This window comes from Chenopodium quinoa, unplaced genomic scaffold (assembly GCF_001683475.1).
Source record: "Chenopodium quinoa cultivar QQ74 unplaced genomic scaffold, ASM168347v1, whole genome shotgun sequence".
Taxonomy (NCBI): Eukaryota; Viridiplantae; Streptophyta; class Magnoliopsida; order Caryophyllales; family Amaranthaceae; genus Chenopodium; species Chenopodium quinoa.
Genome location: NW_018744633.1, coordinates 3392612 through 3413401, shown reverse-complemented (window position 1 = coordinate 3413401; position 20790 = coordinate 3392612). Strand labels below are relative to the sequence as shown.

At 35.2% G+C, this 20790-nt stretch overlaps 2 protein-coding genes across 2 annotated transcripts; one reads left to right on the top strand and one right to left on the bottom strand.

Moving 5' to 3' along the window:
• Positions 1-268: 268 nt before the first annotated feature.
• Positions 269-4845, top strand: LOC110701045 (beta-glucosidase 42-like). Its single transcript, XM_021878630.1, has 13 exons — positions 269-596; positions 735-801; positions 887-945; positions 1193-1268; positions 1619-1693; positions 1770-1857; positions 2081-2294; positions 2656-2771; positions 2980-3194; positions 3269-3303; positions 3387-3489; positions 3651-3759; positions 4405-4845. Exons 1-13 carry the CDS (start codon positions 333-335, stop codon positions 4598-4600), a joined length of 1617 nt encoding a protein of 538 aa, XP_021734322.1. The 5' UTR covers positions 269-332; the 3' UTR covers positions 4601-4845.
• A 301-nt stretch (positions 4846-5146) lies between these two features.
• On the bottom strand, positions 5147-18760 carry LOC110701044 (sister chromatid cohesion 1 protein 4-like). Its single transcript, XM_021878629.1, has 15 exons — positions 18020-18760; positions 15570-15831; positions 15290-15387; positions 15118-15167; positions 13338-13396; positions 12633-12747; positions 11601-12405; positions 11083-11493; positions 10783-10927; positions 10186-10322; positions 8544-9664; positions 7584-7617; positions 6145-6253; positions 5704-5833; positions 5147-5583 (listed from the first exon to the last, which is right to left on the bottom strand). The coding sequence occupies exons 1-15, from the start codon at positions 18141-18143 to the stop codon at positions 5485-5487; spliced, it is 3699 nt and encodes a 1232-aa protein (XP_021734321.1). The 5' UTR covers positions 18144-18760; the 3' UTR covers positions 5147-5484.
• Between the last annotated feature and the right edge of the window lie 2030 nt (positions 18761-20790).

Here is a 20790-nt window from a genome sequence, read left to right as displayed (position 1 = left end):
ATTATTTTTACTGATTGTCTATTATATTGTCTTCTTAGAGTTACTGATTTTTTACTAAACTGAAATAATATGACCTTACTTTAATAAACTTTTTCTATCTCTAAGAGTACGCAATCTATAAAGTGATGCAATCATGCAAGTATTACCTCCGTTTCATATTATTTGCAACAATTAGACATTTTTTCTCTCTATTTTATATCAAATTGTTGCAAATAATATGAAATGGACAACGATGATAGTAAAATGGAAATATTAAAATAATAATAAAAAAAAATGACATTTTCAATTTTAGCAAGCTTTCCAGATTCCCCGCAAAAATAGTAGGTGCAAACATGGAGTATATAGGAGTAAACCACTGCTGCTCCAAAATTAGCACTTTCCCATATACTAATTTCTCTCTCCTTTTTCACAACACTTCTGAGAAATCTCGCCATTTTTCTCTGAAATCTCAACTCAAAAACCCTGATATTAAAATGACCAAGAAACCCAGTATTATCAAAGATAATAATAATGGGTCTACTTTGATTCAAAAAGAAGTTACTAGAACTGATTTTCCTCCCGATTTTGTGTTTGGCGTTGCAACTTCTGCTTATCAGGTATTTATTTGTTCAATTTTGTTTGTTTGAATTCATTTGATTAGATAATCTGAAAGAGGGAAAAATACCCACCAAAAAAATTCAATTTTATCACACTAAATTTAAGCTATTTTTGATTGTTTTGTTGTTGGATGATAGGTTGAAGGAGGGTGGAATGAGGGTAACAAAGGTCCTAGTATTTGGGATGCTTTTACTCATATTGAAGGTAATAATGAGTTTGATGGGATTTTTTTTAATGTTTGGATAAGATATATTGATTTGATTTATTTGGTATTTTGTTGTTGGGTTAGGAAAAATTGTTGATGGAAGTAATGGTGATGTAGCAGTTGATCAATACCATCGTTACAAGGTTGGTTGATTCTAAATGTTACATTTTTATGAAAAAAAAAAAACTTCTGCTTTTTGTTTATATCTTACATGTATGTAATATGTATACTAAGCTACTCCGAATCTCCGATTGGTGTTAGACATTGGTACGTGTCCAAGTGTTAGAGTTAATTATTATATGAATAACTCTCGTGTTTTTGGTACAAAATGAAGAGTCCGAGTAATATAGGTTATACATAGGCCTAATTGTTTGGTTCTCATGGTAACAGGAAGATGTAGAACTCATATCTACATTGGGTTTTGAAGCGTACCGGTTCTCAATTTCATGGTCCCGCATATTTCCCGGTACAAATTTTACTAGTACATACTTGGTGTGTTACATTTTACTAGTATCTTCTATTTTTATGTTAGTACTTTGTCTGTCTAGAAATAGTAGTCCTATATGATTGTGTTAAAATATATGTATGTATGAAAAAAAGTTGTTGCATTTCTTAGAATAGCTCTAGTTTGTAATTGGATTTCTTGTTTTAAACTTACTAAAATTGTGTAAAATGGGAAATTGCAAATTTAACTAACTATTGTGAAGGAATTTTGGTTATATTGTGCCTTGTGTTAAGACAATCAATACTGCACGGAGGGGAGTTTTTAGTGTGTCAATTGTTCTCACATGAAATGGTTTTTTTCTATGCTTTCAGACGGCCTCGGGACTAAGGTTAATGATGAAGGGATAAATTACTACAACAATCTTATTAATACTCTTCTCGAGAAAGGTATAAATTCCTGACTTTACTTAAAATAGTTTAACATCATGGAGCAATGAAAACGATGTTATGTGCCAATTTGCAGGTATACAACCTTATGTTACTTTGTACCATTGGGACCTTCCTTTACATCTCCAAGAGTCAATGGGAGGATGGATGAATAGGGACATTGTGTGAGTACTTCTCATGAACTTTAATGTTAGGGGTAGAAGCAAATGAGCCTCTAAAATGAAACTCCATGCTTTGAAACTGAATTCATATTACTCAATAACCAACCACAGAAGAGTATTAGCTTTTATTACATTATTTTCTGCTATCTTGTTTAGTTTTGCCAAGATGAATTGGTGTTCTCACGCTAGGTTGTCTAATATGGTTTCAACAACTGGCAAATACCAGAAAATATTTTACAATGTATGCGGAAGCTTGCTTTGCAAATTTTGGGGATAGAGTTAAACACTGGATTACGTTTAATGAGCCTCTTCAAACTTCTATCAACGCCTATGGTATTGGGATATTTGCCCCTGGAAAATGCGAAGATTCATATTTGGTAGCCCATCATCAAATCCTGGCCCATGGTTCTGCTGCTTCAGTCTATAAAGACAAGTACCAGGTATCAATTTTCCTAAATTGACTCCACAGTATGAATAGCTGTATGAAATGCATTGCTTGAAGCTATAGCTGATTTGTTGCTGTCGACTTCCATAAGAAACCAAAATGATTTCCAACACTTCCAACTTATCTCAATGATGTCACCCCATCATTTACTAATCAACTGGTTGTGTTATTGCCCTGATGACTGAGATAAGCTGGAAACCTTAATCATTGAGATTCGAAGGAGGCCATGAGCATGACTGATTTTTTTTTATTGAAAACAATTAATAATGCTCTTGGTGAGGCTTTTTTAATGCATTATTACCCAGGCCTTTACTGATATGCAATTCTTTTGTCCTTCTTTTCCCCCCTCCATCCAGGAAAAGCAAGGTGGACAGATTGGGTTGGTGGTAGATTGTGAATGGGCTGAAGCAGCATCAGAGAGTGTTGAAGACAAAATTGCTGCTGCACGACGCCTTGATTTCCAGCTAGGATGGTATCTAACTTCCTGTTTCATGCAGTTTGTTTTTTTTTTTTTTTTTTTTTTTGACACGTTCATGCAGTTATATTTGGTTATCAAGCTTCGAGTCAATCTTTGATTGACTGATGGACCTGTATTTTTTTTCTAGTCTTGGAGCAGAGCTGAACTAATGCTCTTTCCTCTTGTTGGAGGAACTGATCATTTAATATCCTGTTTGCCATAGGTATTTGGATCCAATATATTTTGGAGACTATCCCCAAGTAATGCGCAAAAAACTTGGGGAGAGGCTTCCTATATTCTCTCAGGAAGACAGAGACTTGCTTCAGAACTCCATAGACTTCCTTGGTATAAATCACTACACTACTAGGTACATAGCACATTCAACTGCTGATCCTGAAGGGCATGAATATTACGCAGCACAAGAGATGGAGAGAATTGGTAATGCTGAATCCTTAAGGACCCTTTTATTTATTTGTTATCTGTTCTTATCTGTCTTCTTGTTTCATAACCAGCTGAATGGGAAGAGGGTGAATCAATTGGTGAGAAGGTATTGTTCAGCTCCTTTGGAAGTGTTATTTTTTTCCTGTGACTTGTATCATTACTGATTTTCTATATTCACTTGACTGGCAGGCTGCATCATCCTGGCTATATGTAGTTCCTTGGGGATTTAAGAAACTTCTTACTTACGTAGCAAAGAAATACAACAATCCTACAATTTATGTTACTGAGAATGGTATAGTTCTTCCTTTGAAAGATTATATTTAGTCATTCAATAATTTGGCTAAACCAACCTTCTCCCCACCACTTCCCCAAACTTAAGGAAGAAATAGAAAGAAATGAAGAACACATGGATAGTGAATAGATCAACTTGTGAAGCTATTTATATGGTGGCAGGTATGGATGATGAAAACGATGACTTGGCTGAGCTCCATGAGGTGCTAGATGACAAGTTGAGAGTCACTTACTTCAAGGGCTATGTTGCTGGTGTTGCAGAAGCAATCAAGTAAGCATCTTAAATTTAGGCATTAGATGTTCTAATGGGGATTAGTTCCTTAATCACCTCTGTCATGGATGGAGTTTACATGTTACTTGCTTATTCTCCCTCTTCAATCATGTTATACATCTTGTGTGGTTTGTGGTGAACTGATGACTGATGATTGGCATATTGAGATTCTAAAATCGGTGTATTCTAGCTGCCTACTTACTCATAGAATAATTGTTGATTGGTTGTATTGTGTGTGTTCTTTTCACCTGATTTATTTAACTGGGCTGGTTTTTGCTCAACTAAAGTGACTTTTTTTTTTTTTTTTTTTTTTTTTTTTTTTTTTTTTTTTTTTATAGTTTTTTGCTGTTTAAGACTGAACTGTACTAAACTAAATTGATTTATTTAAGATAGATTTTTTACTGAAACTTGTAGAAGTGTTAAATCAGTTGAGGAGAATGAGCCTTGACCTTTGTTGATGAGACATAATTTATATTTTGTTTGGATCCAATATATTTTGGAGATTATCCCCAAGTAATGCGTGAAAAGCTTGGTGTGAAAACTTATATCAAGTATATCGTTCAAATGTTCAATGCCATCTTTATGTTTTTCTATATAAAATATGCTACATGTACTTCTAGTCTTCTACTAATAATTGATCAACAGGGATGGCGTCAATGTGAAAGGATACTTTGCATGGTCTTTGTTGGACAACTTTGAATGGCAACAAGGTTACACCAAGCGGTTCGGTTTAGTTTATGTAGACTACAAGAATGGACTTTCTCGGCATCCAAAATCCTCCGCATATTGGTGGATGCGATTTTTGAAGGGCAACAAGGGGAAAGATGGTAAAGAAGAGTGATTTTTATTGTATCCTCGATCTCATTGAAAACAGAGTATTACAAGTTTACAACTTACAGATTATAACCTAAACATTCTCTAACTAGCGCTGTGAACTTGTGAAGGCTACCAATATACATTCAGCAAATTTGGTTATACTTCTTTTTTGGTCCTTAGTTTGGCTTTGTTTTCTTTGGTGTGTTTTTATATGTTTTTGTTAGAACTTCCTGCCAATAAAACAAGGGTTATACTTGGATTGCTTACTATTACCAACTTATATGATCCAACATGTTTTTCTCCAAATTTCCTTCTGAAAGTACTTATGGATCAGCCAATATATGATGAAGTTGGTCAATGTATTGTCCAACACTCCCATGACTTCTAAAGTTCAGATAAATTGCCTTACAAAATGCAAATATTTCAAGCTATACTCAGAAACATTAACATTGTTGTAAAATCTACATTAACATTGTTGTCTTAAGTATAAAACTACTGCAATATCAACCCTGAAGAAAGTTCTCAAGTCCTCAGAAGATGGTGTAAATAAGGGAAAGTGAAACGCAGGACATTCAATGGAAAACTCGACAACTATTAGGTTATCAATAAAAATATCTCAAATTGCATGATTATCAATTTTACATATATATCATATATACAAATATTATTGCAGGATTAACGTTACAAGACATTCTACAATGCCTACCCATGATACATGTGCTAAAAACCTTACAATTTCCCAGCCCTCAGCCTCCTTGTTAACCTACTAATCACCCAAAAATATTAAAGTAAAAAGCATAACTTAGACAAAGAATAAATTATGGGAGATCCATGCCCCAAAATCTAAGCTACGTCAACTAACTAGAACTACACGGCTATTCACCAATCTACCTTCCTGTGTGTTTGGGATCAGAATTCTGATTTCAGGAGCTTTCCTCTAGGATTTATTTTAATGTCGCAGAAAGCAGTCTCCTGCTCCGCTTGTACGTAATCCTTAGTTTTGAGGACCTGTAAAATATTGCCAAAAGCATTCATTTTCCATCACGTGAAATCATTTCAAATAATTTGATTGTTTCTTACTAACAGAGTTCATCTCCCTTCTATCTTATAATATGATAGTTGACGTACCAGTGTCTCAAAAAACATTCTCGAGGCTTCTTTCCGAGTTTTCCCAACCAACAGGCTGTCCAAGGAAATAGCCTTCTTGGCTTGATCAGATTCCTTTTCAAACAAGCCTTGAAGATAGTTGGCAACAGCTCTGACAAGACAAAACAAAACAATACATATCAAATTAAACATACCAGGGTCAAAAAACAACCTTTTAGATTCAGATTTTAAGTTAAGACCAATGTCAATGTCAATATCCATTTCATTTCTGCCCAACTCAGCTTTTGAGTTTAGATCTGAATCAAGCTGAAATTCCTGTCTTCTTTAGACCAAGTAGCTTATATGTTTGCTAAATTCAATATCCACCCTAATTTGAGCATCACAGCAAAAACACCCACTCCCCCACCCCATGTTACATTTTATATATTTATATATGAAATAGAATAAAAGATGAACACACACCTGGTACGAGAAGACCAGCCACTGTTGTCTAGAATGCGTTTCTCTTCTGGATTAGGCATATCACTTTCATAGTCTTCAGCAACATCGTCATCATCAACATTCAAGAAGTCTGATTGGCCAAGAGCAGATTAGATCATTATTTTTAGCTATAAACTCGTTTAGCACCAATAATGGTTGGAATATAGATTTGAACAACAATAACAAAGCCTTAATCCCAAAGTGATGGGGGTTGGGTATGGAGTTTAACATTTTTTTTTAAAAAAAAAGAGAAAGAATTAGGGACAACTATAAATAAACATAAAAAACAACCAAAGGAAGGCTTTATGAAGCTCAGCTGCACACCTATTTTAAATCCAAAATGTAAGATATCACATCTGCTTGTTTACATACCACAATAAATGTAAACAGCCATCTACAATTATGGTTAAGGTTAACTAACAAAAATACTACCTCCGTTACACGTTAAGTGCAACAAAGAGGCTTGCACACTTCACAAGACAAAAAATGAAAAGGTTGATTAGCAAAAATATGGGCTTGTGATTATGACAGAATTAGTAAATTAAGAATCTCAACCCAACCATCATTATCACCCACTGCACCACCACCACCACCCATGTTCGCCACCAACAACCGACACAACCACCAACCATCGAACGAACCACCTTATTAACCACCGAAAGTAACATACCAGCCGCCGAAACCACCATACCAATGCACCACACTACCACCGAGATACAAAACCCCCCCTTAGACCTACCAAAAACCCCGCCATAAACACCTAAAACCACCACCCACCCCAAAGGCACCACAAACCCACTTATAAAACCGGTCATAATCCCCCTTAATTCACCTCCCATATTTGCCAATTTTGCATTAGATTTGAGTTCAAACTTAATCTTACTTTCCGATCCCCTTTCGCTTTTCAATTTCTAGGGTTTTAATTTCAAATTCGACAAGGGGGGCGGGGACTCTCACGAGGAGGGGCAGCGACTTCTACAAGGAGGGGTTAGAGGTCGAAACGACGGCCTTTGGTGGTCATGGTGTTACCTGTTAAGGTCGCAGTGGTCGATGGTTTGTGGTGGTCATGGTGTCGGTGGTGAACGGGTGATGTTGGTGGTATGGTTTTAGTGGTGTTGGTGGTAGAATTGATCTTGGGTTGGTGGTGTTTGCGGTGGTCATTGATGATGGTGGTGGTTGCAGGTATAAGAGAAGAAAGGGGGCAGGAGAGAGAAGGGGGTGATTATTTGATTAATTAAATTTGGGTTAGCAAATTAAGTAATGTTATTAATTTTAAATTGGGGGCATTATGGTAATTTCATTTTAAAAAAATTACCTAAAAAGGAAAGAAGTTTTTTGTTGCACATAATGTGTAACATCCGTTTTTGGAAAATGTTGCACAAAACATGTAACGGAGGTAGTACAAGAAAAGAACGTCCAACCTGTATCATGCTCAATGGCATCTGTCCCAAACTCCTGCATCACAAAGGCAAACATAATAATAATCTTAGTAACTCCTTAAAAGAAAAGAAATAGTACTACGTAAAATATAAGAAAGAACTTCACGTGGGCATATAACATCAAGGCAGTAAGTACCCTGTTTCAAATAGATAATGCAAATTTTAAGCATGGGTAAGTCAAATTCACTAATCTTTTATATATATACACAAAAGCAAGATACAAACATGTTGTCCCTTCTAAAACATATATGCTACATGTTAAATTACGCAATAATACATCTATTTAAAAATAATGCTATACAATAGGCCAAGTAATTGCACTAAAATCTAAAGTGCATTTAATTAAGGTTTTCTTTTTCCATAAGAGTATTTAACAAACCGACCATGCTTCAAGTGCTACCTAAATTGACCTTGTTACTATTAAGCACTAACTACGCAACTAAATTCCAATTCTTTTCCTTGTCATGGCTTTTTAATCTTCTGATGTAGACAGTAGACTAGCAAAATAATTTCAAAGCAGAAATAAAAACAGAAAAAAGAAGAATTTCATAAACTACCCTTTTTTGAAAAAAATTTATATGAAAAGACATCTCATTATACTAATTTTATCGTATGATTCTTAATCACCACAATAAAAACCAAACAAGCAATTAAGCAAAACACTGACTTTGAATTCTTGAATAATCACAAACGACTGATTTAAATTGCATTCAAATATGCCTTAAGTTGGATGTCCCTGCACATGCATTATGACAGCATAAACAAACAGCAGCAAATAAAGGAAAAGTACCCTGAAAACAGACCATTTAGAGTACAAATAAAGTGATAAGCAGATACCATCAGATGATGAACCCCAATCCAATTCCAATGTCCACTAAAAATACAAAAACATGCATTCAACTTTGCCATATTGATGATAAAAGTTGACTTAAAAACACTTACAGCATTGTTTCCGGTGTCAATATACTCAGAAGGAATGGAAGTAGAGTCAGTGACTATATTTGGGTCAGCTTCCCAATATTGTAGGCCCTCCCTCTCATTTGATGTTGTAACTCGAGAGCTTAAATCAGCTTCTACTGAATGTGATAAATCCACTTTCACATCCTCACAAATAATATTTGAAGATAGGCAACTACCATCAACTTTTAGACCTGAACCAGAGGTATCATTCTTGTTTGTAGTCCCAAGCTCATCTGGATGACATTTGTCAATAGTTTGGTCCGAAGTCAGGCAAGCCGTGTCTTCAAGGGAAAAAGACTCGGAGACGGTGGAATTTTGAACAGCCAATAAGCAAGTATCCTGGAAACCCCTCATCTCTATACTGGAATCAACACCTTCCCTTTTTTCCATCACATGTTCACCGTCTGACCTCTCGTCTAAATCAACATTCCCAGAGACACCAACATCCACCCCTACAACTCGTATACCTGATCCAGAAACTCCCTCTGCTGTAGAAGCATCTCCAATTGTACAGTCTGCAATACACCTCTGATCGAGTATTTCGCCTGATGCATCGATAAGCATAGGAATAATTACATCACTCGATTTATTTAGCACTGGTGAACAATCTATAGTATCATCCGTTGATTTACAATTAATATCAGGAGCAGACACTGGCTCGGCTTCTACGGTAACAGAATGAATTGTTTCACCACCAACTGGAGATCTCACATCATCAACCTTTTCTACAGAAACATCATGCAGAGACAACTGTTTTGTGACCTCATTATCTACAATCTCTACCTCCTTAAGCATAGTACTACCATCTACAATGGATGCCAATTCTTGTTCAAATGGAGTCTCCAACAGAATCCCGCCACCCTCAACTGCAGCAATAGATGGAACAAGAGTCCCCATGGACTCAGTCTCCTCATCGAGCTTTGACCTTGAGATATCAGCATTAGAGAGTACAACAATTCCCAAATTTTCAGTTTCCTCACCACATGCTGACTTAATACTGATGTCTGCCTCACTTGCTCCTTTAGTTCCTTCATTACAATAAATTGTGATTCCATTCAAATCAATTGCCTCATCATCCAATGATCTCAATACAGGGAACATTCCTGAAGCAAAACAAACATCCAGACATATTAAGTAATCTCTTGATGGAGAACTAACACATAAGCCAACAGATAGTTTCCACCAGAATTGGTTGCAGTATAAGTTGAAACATGGGCTAGAAACTAGCAAACTACAAAAACAAAATTGATCTATTACAAGAAAGAAACAAGCAGATACCACGTGTTCACAGAAAAAAGTAGTCCCAAATTGCCAATCATTAACTAACATAAACGTAAACTATATTAACTATAAGCCTGCAAGCATTGCAAGAGGACATGCATACATAGAGATAACCATATAATAATTATAATCAATTAGCATTACTAATGCAATTCCCAGCATAATTGCGAAAAGGTTCAAGGCTCAACAAAGCAAAAATAAGTTCAACAGAGCACAAAACTATCTACTAATGCAATTCTGGATAATAATTCTTAGATCACACAAATGATAGCAATAAGTTCAACAATCCAACCCTTACTTTCATTATAGTAGAGCAACAAATAATTGTTTTCTTATTATTTACCTGTAAATACAGGTTCAGTGAAAACCTCGTCCTCTAAAAACTGTTTCTGAAGCATCCAAACTTCAAGTTTCGTACACGGAGCCTTCTTCCTCACGCGGCGTATATCATCAGTATCTGTTAGTTGCTGCCTTATTGTGCTGAGAAAATAGCAATCAGTGTTCAGAAACTTAAACGTGAAAAATAAGGCATTACCCTTACCAAGAAGTATAGAAGCCATATGATAGCCTTTACTATAGAAGACCAACACACATAATAAAGCCTAGTGTCAAAGTAAACCCATAAAATACATTCCCAAAGTAAAAATATGCACACTATTATGCTCCAAAGAAATCTTAGGAATGAGTTGATACAAATTACAAAACAAACCCACAAATTAAAGCCAGCTAACAGCAGATAACACTACAGAATGACTGCAGATGATAAAAGCCAGAAATCACAATATAGAACTCCTAAATGTTTATCTACTTAGGTTTGGAAGAAATTTTCTTCCAATAAGCAGTAATACAAAGTCTGACATTTATCTGGGTATAGATGAACGTCAAAGAAAGAATCCAACATCAAGCAAGCACAAAAACGTGCCAGAAAACCAAAACTTACTCGCCGTGCAGTACTGTAGAATCATCCACAAGCACTTTCCGCTTGTGAGTAAGAGAGCGGGCTGCAGTCCGCTGGCGCTTTGCCCGAACTGTATCAGGAATGGGCGGAGTAGGCTTCATTTTGAATGTTGTAGACCTTCTACCGACTGTGAGAAAAATTTCACAGCCAAAAAAAATAAACACTCGGATCAGCCAGCAAAAATCTCGAGTGAAGGAGTTAATGCCAAGTAAAAAAAAAAATAAATAAATAAATAAAAAAAGAGTCCACATCAATAGATTTCCAAGGACAAAAGTTCAATACCTAATATCGAAGATAAAAGGTCATTGTCATCAGGAACTGATTCCACAGTTCCTTTTGACTGAGCTCCACCAGGAGACTCAACTGAATTAAGGCTCTGTATTGTCAAAGTACTCTCGGCAAAACTTCTTTTCCTTCCAGATAAGACGTTTTCATCAATATCATCATCCTTTGCAAAGAATTCATTACCAGGAGTAGAGTCAACAAAAATATTGCCAGACACGTCAGCAGGCAAATTCGGCATCGAAAGCAACATTTCAGTTGGTGGGAAATCAGAAATTTGTAAGTTATTCTCTTTTTCGATATGATTTTCTTCTGCGATCAGGTTGTCTGACTGCTCTCCTATGTTATTGTCAGTGGCACAAGCAACTCCATGAGCTATCTGGTCTGCCTTCGAAATTGGTTCCTCTACATCTGTTGCATGGAATATGTGAGCCAAGAACATTGAAAAGCCAATGAATCAGTTATCAACTTATAATAATCGGTCCCTAACAAATTACTAAAACCCAAGACTAACAAACCTCTGTCAGTTATAGAAATCCCAGCAACATCAGTTGCATCTTCCCTTTCAGAGATAACAGCTGAGTTCAGCCCATCTTCTTGACCAGGGATCTTGGAGTCACAAGCATTAAGGATTTTGGTAGAACACGCCTGAAGCACTGGAGTAGCAAAGCCTGATGACTTTTCATCAATGTTGGATTCAGACGTCTCAGCATTTTTCAGGTTCAGAAAATTTTGATGTCCAGAACCACTAGTAACAACATCCACAGTACCAAGAACAGCAGGACCAACAGATGATTTATTATTTTCTGCTTCACAATCATGTAGTGGATGATGATTGTCAATCCCATTAAGATCAGTTTTGCTGCAGCCAGCATAGGATTCACAACCTTGAACCTCCGGGTCAACTTCGGGAACTGGCACAGCAGTCGCACTTGTACCTGTTTCATCAACATCACAGCATCCTCTGGATTCCATGTCAGCAGCTATGATTCTTTGATTCTCCGCATTATCCTGACCATTGGTTGCCTCTATGTGCTTATCAAAGGTAGCAGGCTGAGGTAAGCCAGAGGATGTGAATTCCATGGTTTCAGTTCCAAGTGTTTTCTCTTTTTCATCATCCAGCTCATTCATAGAATGAACATTCCCGTTAGAATGGAGCTCAGTGCCACCTACATCAGAGGGCTCCACAGGACTTGAAGCAGTTTCTTTTGCGGCCACTTCACACGGATTCTGATCCTCATCCATATGATCATCACTGACCTGTATTTCTTCTTTAGCGCTAGGTAAGTTTGGCTCTTCTGTTAATCCTGGAGTTGAAGGTGCCTGGATATTTAACAATATAAGCAATCTAAAGGAATTCACATTTTCTTGAACATACAGATGAAAGACTAAAAACGTAATTATAAATTGAAATAAAATTGCATGAGCATGAATGCGAGCACACAATAAAGGAACCCTGTCTTACCAGATAAACAATTACAAAGGTCTCCAATCCCCAAAAAAAAAAGAGTTAAAGAAGACTAACAGAATGGGTGAAGCAGAAACCTAACCTGGATAATAAAATTATTAGTGTTTGAAGCCAACGGAGGATCAAAAATCCCCTCATTATGGTCATCATCATCTTTGAAAGGTGAAGATTCTTTTGTGGATTCCTGAGGACCAGCACTGGAAACAAAGACGTAACAAAAATTAGACGAACTGAAGAAAAGGTCAAACCACCAAATTTTTTTTAAAAAAGAACCTTTGTCAAAAACTGTCACAATTTCTAAGCAACATATAGAATGTAAATAAGCAAAAAGATCAATCTTCCAAGAGGGACACAGCATACAGAAAGGAAGACTTCCATCAAGTCTCTCTTGTCAATAACAATCCAGCAATTAAAAATAGCAAACAAACATATCAATAACAGTTATTACTAATACTCTCACCCGCCCCACTCCCTTGGTGGCACTGTATTGGAAGGCATATGACATTGCGTCTATGGTAGAAAACATCATTTATATATAGGACGAAGGAAAGAAGAGAAGAAACAAGTTTCGGTGTACTTATATGACTTCCACAATCTCCTAAAAACAAAATTATCAGCTTAAGCACAAGGTAATACAATAAACATATCCACACCCCAAGCTCCAAATGCTTTCAAATAATCAGCATTTACCATTAGTATGGGAAAATTATATTGACTATTAAAATTATTTTAAAGCATAATCTTTATGCAAGTGGATGATAGCATAAATGCACATTGAATCTCTTACTCTGTCTCAACCAAAATTCCACTTGTTCCTGCAGCATCTCCCTTGTCCATAAATAATTCCTGCATGTGGAGCGGTATTGGGTTAGAGAACATAAAAGACCAAAATAAGCTCTATCAAGCCAAGCATATGATAGCTAATATGGAAATTCCCATAAGTCCTATACATCCGAAAAGTTCTAGCCTTACAATATAAAGATCCAATATATGTTTTTGAAACTAATTTCCATCACTTAGGAAATAATCACTAATACCACCAAGGATGCACGGATTCGCCAATCAGGTGCCGTCTCCTGTACTAGAAACGCATCTGGGACGGGTACGGTACGCCGTACGGGTACGCCTAGGATACGTCCCCAAACCGTCCCCATCAAAAGTGGTACGCAAAGGCAATTTGGGGACGTTTAGCATCTTGATCAGAAACGTAACGGGTACGGAAAAGCGCAATTTCTGACATTTCCTATGAAGCCCAGCCCATTTTTTTTAAAAAAAAAAAACCAAATCAGTAGAATACTTACCTAATTGTTGATTTCCCCCAATTCTCAAAAACCCTAAAATTTTCGAACTCTGATTTTGTTTCTCCAACCGTCCGATCTGATTTAAGGCGGCGACCGGAGACCACCTGCGACTTGATCTGTTTGATACTTTGAGAGTTTGAGTGTTTTCTTTAATCTGTTTGATACTTTGAGAGTTTGAGAGTTTTATTTCCTTTTTTTTATGTGAATTAATGCTAGCATGTGCCTGTTGATATATTTTACTAGTAAAAAATTAAAAGTTATTGTAGATTGCAGTAGGTGCTAGTTTAACTTTCTGCTTTGTTATTTACCTCTTTTATTTATGTATTTAAGACATTAAATACCATAAGATTTCTTTTAAGTTGTGTAATATGGATTATTTTTTTTTCAAAAACTTTTTTATGAATTTTATATTTTGCTGATTTTTTTTGCCATAACCGAGCTGTACCCTTTTTTTGAAATTTTGATTTTTCCGTATCCCGTACCCGTTCCATACACGTATCCGTATCAATGCAACCTAGAATACCATCACCCTGTTCTATACAAACTATAACTCATGAGTCGTGAATCCGGCATATTCCCTTTTTTCATCCCCAATTCCTGACTATAATTTACCCATGAACAAATACCTTAAGAGCATCACTCTCCGTCCACCCAGGAAACAATTGCATTTTAAGTGCTTGTAAATTAAGGGTACGGCAAGGATTCCAAAGAACTTAGTGTAACTCCCATCTTCAGAAGATTCAATAGCTTTGTCAGTCTCAACATAATCGATACAGCAACTGCCTTCCAAATTGCTCTTCCTTGTAATAAATTGATCCTGATTTATGATTACTCCACTCCCTTCCTCTACTCCCTTATTCTCAGGGCTCATAGATACACACAAATAGTATAATTGTCCCATATATGACTCGCAAAATAGTTCAGCATGTGCCAAATGTAGCTCCTCCCCACCACCCACCCTTCTCCTAATTGCCATCTCTTACTGTTCTCCCTTTCTTAGCCCTTCTCTCTTGATGAAAATAAGAAAGAGCTTAGTGAAACTTAGATTGCAAGTACAGAATAAGTGCTACAGCTAAACCAACAATAACCCAATAGCCCAAGTGAACTAAACAATGCCATTATTGAAAGGCCATGAATATTTTATACTCAAACCAATAAATTCATGTTTAGCGACATATCTAATTGGAAAAAAAAAAATTAATAGTCAACTTCAAATCAGAGTCAATTTAGTAATGTAAGCAAATAAAGAGATGAGCATCTAATTACCTCATCAAGGTCTAAACCAATCTGAGATGCATCACCATCACCAAAACGCTCTGTAACACAGCTAAACTGAATGAATTATAACAAAAAAAAAAAAAAAAAAAAAAAAAAAAAAAAAAAAAAAAACAATATTCTGAAGAAAATTTAGTTTCTAAACCAAGAGAAGGATACTGACCATCAGGACCAAATTGTGATGTTGTAAAAGTCACACTCTCCATATTGTCCTGGAGAGTAATTTGTTCTCTTGTACTAACATGATGGTCAACAAAGTTGCTGTAAAGTATGACAATTTGTTAAATTCTGCCCGAAGTATCAATAATTATACTATAAAATTTACTTCTTGCGCACTCCCCCCTCCCCTCAAAAAAACCACCCAAAAAAAACGAAAACAGAAAATCAACCTACTACAAGTAGATGGTGCAATGATGGAATACAAATTAAAAATAGAAACCAACCCCTGAAATATATCATTGTCAGGCAACTCAAAATCATCAAGATCAAAGGTCTCTGGCAAAGTAATAGAATGGTATGGTGCTTTAGACTGCTCAGGAGGCAAATCAACTGCTGTAGAGCGAAATGCTTGCTTGACTTTAAGCAAGGCGTCACTGCAATCGTCAAAGAGATAGTTGACTTTCTTTGAATATATCCTAACAACACCAAGCAGCAAATGGCTAGACAACCGGAGAGCGATTGGTACTTCTGGGAACAGTATTGAATCTGTAATACCAGAGAAAGGGGGTAAAATGAGCAAAACATCATGAAAGAATCTGGAAGGTTTAAACTTGCCAGGTCTTAGCAATTAAAGATCTGAAATAATTATTATCAGCCAGATTCACACCTTAGGTTCAGTTTTTTTAAATTTACTACACTTGACACTTGTTACAATCTAAGCGACTGAAAAAGAGAGGGGGGGGAACAAAAAAAATAGGCGTGAAAAGCGTTGAAATACTTTACCCATCCTATGATATACGAAGTTTAGGCATACAAACCATAACAATCAAAGGGATATTTTTCCATCTAAAATATAAAATACACAGTAGTAGTGAATAAATGAAGGAAAACTTGAAACTTTTCATATATATTGCAGTGTGCATTGCCAAACCCAGGTACAATGTTGTTAAGCAAACATGAGCCTCAGATAAGAGCATCAAATAATGCAACAACAGCCTCCCCATGTACTTAAAGAAAAGACAGCGAGGGGAATTGCAAATAAATCTAGGATTTCCATGTTAGTATTATCAAAAAAAATTACCAAATTGAGACAAACCCTAAAGAATCAAAGAAGCACAAATAGCCTCCCCAGTTTAACAGGCTCAGCCTATGGCAACATGAAACACTAATCAACAAAATATTTTTCTTGCAACCAAGCACAAAATTAAGTAAAAGAGTGACCAAAGACGACCCTTCTATCAGATAATACACTTCAATGTAACCAGAAAATTTAGAATAAATAGGACTAGCCAACCCACATCCTTAGTCCTTATGCAAGTTCTCTGGGAAATGGAGGCTGAACAATTAAATTTACTTAAACTCCCTTCAATCATACATAAATGAGAGGTATGCAAGACAAAAACACAAGGATAAAACAAGCCTCTATAAATTATATAATATACAGGACTACAGGATAGCATTCCTGTTCAAAAGGGTTATTAGGCACAAAATGGCAAACAATCATGACCTACCACTACACAATTTCTAATTGCAATCAACCAAAACATCTCAGCCATCCAAAAATATTTGCTGATGAAAAAAAAAAGGCAAGTATGTTCCAACATGCACGGCCAAATCTTTTCCACCCTATATGGCCTATATATTATTGACTTATAAATTTACTATATTAGCACAAATATTCCACCAAGGGATTAAGTAACCTTACATCATCTGTATCCTCTTAAACCATGTAATAATCATTATCAAGGAAACAAGAATCAGCTGCTGCAACATGGCATAGCAGGGTGAGTTAATAACTGTGTTTGAACTTACAGCGGCCACAAAACCAGGCAGCGTGAAAACCGTAAACAATCTACATTGACTATAATAATGGTCCTCAAACTGTCATTCCAATTGCAATCATGACTGGATTGAATTCCCTTCTTATCATTGCAAGGTTGAGACATGACCTCCAATTTATACACATTTCAAAAAACCTTTCCTTACTTGGTTGGTAATTTCCATCCCCAAATTATTCTTCTAACATCAAGACTTCCTAATGATATCCTTCTAAATTCTCCACTTAGAGAGCCAAACAAACCTTATCTCATCCTTCACAGCTTCAACCAAAAGAAAGAAAAAACTTCTTACAAGATCATCTGTGAGTTCTTATAAATAATATTTTTATAGGGCTCAAAATTGAAAAATTGTTACACGGAACAATAAAGGTCTTTTCTTCACTCTAATTAAAATTGAATACCATCAATGTCAAAACAAAACAAAGTGAGACCTTTATTAAAATTAGAACAATGGAAGCTTTTTTCTTTGTCTATAGTTCCCATAATATTATGTCTAGTGCCAGCCCTCCTCCATCCAAACTATTATTGCCCCGGTTTCGTATCCCACCAATTTAGGAAAATAATATTACACAACCAATCATCAGACTGATATTTTGTGTGGGACATCCTACATAATTTCAACCGCAATTATAACAAAGCAGCAGATGCTCATAGCTAATTTAGCTTCGTAAAGATGGAAAAATATTAATAAACTTAAAAAGATCCAATTCATTGCCAATATGTTTCCTTTGGGGGTAAAACAATTAATACTATCAATTACTAACATATAATCTACCATAAAATTCATATAACTACCAAATATAACGAACATAAACAATCAGTTGTATATAAAAAAAATTCGAACTCTTAAATTAGAAAGGAAAAAAAAAAATGATTAAATAATAGATTGAACTAACCAACAGAGACGCCAATATCAGTATCAGCGACTTGATTCTTCCGCAGCTTTCGTTCCAGATGAGCTGCAATCCATATAGTCCCCAAAGGCCCTTTCTTTGCCAATATAAACTGCGAATAAAACATTTTTACTCTTCCTCAATCACTTTAAAAACCCTAATTCATCAACTTCAAGTAACCGAATCCTCGAAAAATCATTAATTCGCTTGATAATTCTTCAAATTCAGCAAAACCCTAGAATTTGCTAAATTAAGCTAAAACTTCAACACCGATAAAACCCAATAAATTGAACAATTAACTAAGCTAATTCACCGAAACCCTAACTCCAGTAACTGAAAAAACTACAGAATCTCACAAACACCATGCAAATTCCTCAAACTAACAAATCCTGGAATTCACCGAGCTACCCTAAAAACCTTTCCCCTCCACAAAATAACATCGAAATTGATCAATTCCATCAAATTCAACCAAAAACCAGCAACAAATTGAGCTAATTTCGCCCAATCCCTAACTCTAATAGTTCAAATTGCACAACAAATTCAACTGATAAAGTACCAAAATCAAGCTCAATTTCCAGATTTCAGTTGAAATTTGAAGTATAATTTATGAATTGAGTTGAAAAGTTGAGAATTTAGAGGACTGAAAATCGAGATCGAAAAAGGAGGGAGTTTTCGACGACAAAGAAGAGGAGAGAGAAAATGTCGAAGAGAGAGAAAGTGAAGAAAAAATAAATAAATAAGGGAAAGAAAGTTAAGTAAGTAAGAGATAGAGAGAGAAAGAATCTAATAAAAAAAAGGAAAATTAGAGTTAAAAGTTATCTTAATAGATCACCGTTGATTTGGTTGCGTGTTAAGATTTGGGAAGTAATTGACGGTTGAGATTGAAGGAAGAATGCATTTTTAAGGTACAAAATTTAAGTTTTAGATTTTGTTATTGATTTGAAAATTTGGTACAAATTTTCAATTAAGCGCCATGAATATAATTTTTCCAAAAGTTTGATTTTTATTAAAAAAAATTGGAACTTTTAATAAGTGTACTTTTGATGTAAAATGAGAAGACAATAATTGTTGATTGTAGACTTGGAGTGGAGGGAGATTTTGTTTTTTTAAGAGTTTGTTGAGAAAGTTTAAAGTTAAAAAATTGTTGTGATTTTTTATGTATAAAATGTAGTTATAATGTTTCAAATTGTTTAAGGTAAACATATGAGGGATATTTATGAATTCATGTGTTATCACTTATCAATTCCTTATCATGAAGTGATTTACGTTAGTGACAAGGTTGTGATTTAACATATATAATCATACTGTATTATTTTTATAATAATAGTTGCAACTAAATTTTGATATAAACGCAACACATTGATTAGTATTGACAATTCGACGTATCGATCTTATAATTGATAGAAAAATTCTCAATTTCCCCACACAAGCATTTAATGTACATTTGTTGAATAGTATTCACCAGCTTACAAACTAACATTATCAGCTTTAACGACAAATAAATAATTTTGTATTAAACTCCTAAAAAATAGTATTTGTATATTTGATGGAGTAACTAGAATCATAACGATATTCCAGCTCATAATTGTAGTTTTCTCCATAAATGTCTCTTATAATCTTGGATAAGCAAAGGTTTCCACACATATGCCACTTTTACTTATACTAGAAGAATGAAGTCGCAGTCGTCTTTGTATGAGAGCAGAGAAAAAGTTAGAGAGAGTAAACGCTAAATTGACAACATTAATCCACAAAATTCTCTTGTAAAATCGAAACAATATTGAAGATTGACCATTAATTACCGAATGAAAACTCAAATTTGGTAAGTTGAACTAATGGGTAAAACCCTAGAAAATTACAGAAAGGTGGGGTTCTAAAGAGGAGGAGGTCTCAACTTCATAAATGTAAAACGAAAAGGTAATGAGGAAAAGCTGAAAAAACAAAAGGGAAGGGTAAACTACTAACATAACGACATAAATGAAATTTTGTGGCAAGGATAAAAATGGGTAATTTATCGGTGTTAAACTATACTACTATAATAGAAGTTTGCATATATTTGTAAAGGTTTTAGATGTAGACAAGTACAAATGAGTTGCGCCAAAAAATAAATAAAAAAATAAAATGAAACCTACCTTGTTACTTGTTGAATTACATAACCAATCAAATTATCTATCAATGAACACTAAAGGTGCATAAAATGAACAAATTACCAAACACTACCCTCCATAGTTTTTTAATATGCTATACTATATTTCATGAATATCCAATACTATTAATATTTCATAGCATTTGGAAAACAATCAGTGTACTATGCGCATCGTGTTAGTTTATAATCAATGCATTGTCTATTAGCAAATAAATAATGTGAAATGATCGAGTAAGGGTCTATTCTGATTAATTGAACTGAACTGAACTGAACTGAATTGAATTGAACTGAACTTATTGGAGCAGATCTGAAATGAACTAAACTGAATATTTTACGAGAGAAGAAAATTAAGAACTGAATTGAACTTATTGGAGCTAAACTGAAGTGAATTGAACTGTACTGAAAATAAGCAGAAGAGAACAAACCCTAAAAAGAACTTCCATAGACCATACATCAACCACCCTCACATGTTTCTTTTTTAATTCATTATCTACGGGCCATACACTTGAAAGTATAGGGAGTAAGAGAATCCTATCCCCAACTATACTCACTTGATAGGATTCAAACCCCAAACCTCTATAATATGAAGTAAGAGTTTTTCTAGTGAGCTAACAATATGGTGTAAACTTAG